The 1,278-nt window shown below is 59.5% G+C and overlaps 1 protein-coding gene across 1 annotated transcript; it reads right to left on the reverse strand.

Annotated features, from left to right (window-relative positions):
• Positions 1-251: 251 nt before the first annotated feature.
• On the reverse strand, positions 252-1,278 carry MC1R (melanocortin 1 receptor). Its single transcript, XM_066349468.1, is given in 5 exon segments — positions 252-559; positions 562-624; positions 627-1,069; positions 1,071-1,218; positions 1,221-1,278. Coding segments are annotated over 5 exon segments (1,020 nt in total).

Below are 1,278 nucleotides of genomic sequence, written 5' to 3' on the forward strand. Positions count from 1 at the left end.
AGCCCCTTCTCCTGAGGCCCTTACCAGGAGCGGCACCCCACCAGCCCCAGGGCTTCACATCCTGATGGGACTCTGGGTGCAGGTGAAGCTCTCTGGGAGTGGGCAGTGTCTGCCCGTGTGACCCCGTCTCCTGCACTCCCCACATCTCCTCCTGGAAATTCATGCTGACTTCTCTCTGGTTCCAGAGGGTCCATGCTTCCACTCCTTCAGAGATCATCTATCCTGTCCTCTTTGGCAATTGAATGTCCCGGTCACACAGAAGTTGGGCCATGTGGCATCTCCACCTCCCTCTGCGAGCACCTGCCGTGAGCACCCAGGCACCCTTCCTCACAGGAGCACAGAAGCACCTCCTGGAGCATTCCCCGAGGCCCCTGGCATCGGAAGGTGCAGATGAGGGGGTCCACCATGGAATAGCAGATGACAAAGGCCAGGAAGAGATTGATGTTTTTGAAGACGCAGCAGCAGGTGGGGTGTTGAGGACAAAGGACAATGAGCAGGAAGAAGGGGCCCCAGCAGAGGAAGAAAACACCCAGCAGGGTGGTGAGGGTGGCAGCGCCTTGAGGCCAAAGCCCTGGGGGACTGGGCGCTCTCTTGTGTGCAGCTGGATGGCACTGTGGGTGTGCTGCACGCCTGTAAGAGCATGTGGATGTACAGCACCGCCATGAGCGCCCGCATGGCCACAAAGAAGCTGACAAGACAGAGCAAGACAGCTGTGTGGTCATAGTGTGCTGTGGAAAGGGTGCTGGAGATGACACTGGCCACCCAGAAGGCCACGATGGCCCACCACGCTTGGGGCAGTGTCACGATGCTGTGGTACTGCAGTGCATAAGAGAGAGAAATGTAGCGGTTCACAGCGATGACAGCCAGGAATCAGAGGCTGGACACCATGGAGCCACAGGTGAGCACATCCAGGACGTCCTGCAGCTGCTGCACCACTGCTGCCGGGGCAGCCAGGGCACCCACCTCCAGCAGCAGCATGACGGCCATCCCCAATACGTTGCTCACACTCACCAGCAGGTCAGACACAGTCAGGCAGCAGATGAAGAAGTACATGGGTGAGGGCAGTGTGGTTCTTGGCCATAGCAGCCATCACCAGCACATTGTCCATCAAGCTCACCAGTCCCAGGCTGAGAAAGAGCCCACCAGGAATGGACACCTCCAGGCACTGGGGGCCTGTCTGGTTGGTGGCCATCCCGAGGTGGGGAGTGACTGGGGGGTGGAGCTGAGGATGCCCAGCAGCCTTCTCTGGGGACCCTGTGCAGGTGGGTCTAGTCCCAT

Source organism: Saccopteryx leptura, chromosome 9 (assembly GCF_036850995.1).
Source record: "Saccopteryx leptura isolate mSacLep1 chromosome 9, mSacLep1_pri_phased_curated, whole genome shotgun sequence".
Taxonomy (NCBI): Eukaryota; Metazoa; Chordata; class Mammalia; order Chiroptera; family Emballonuridae; genus Saccopteryx; species Saccopteryx leptura.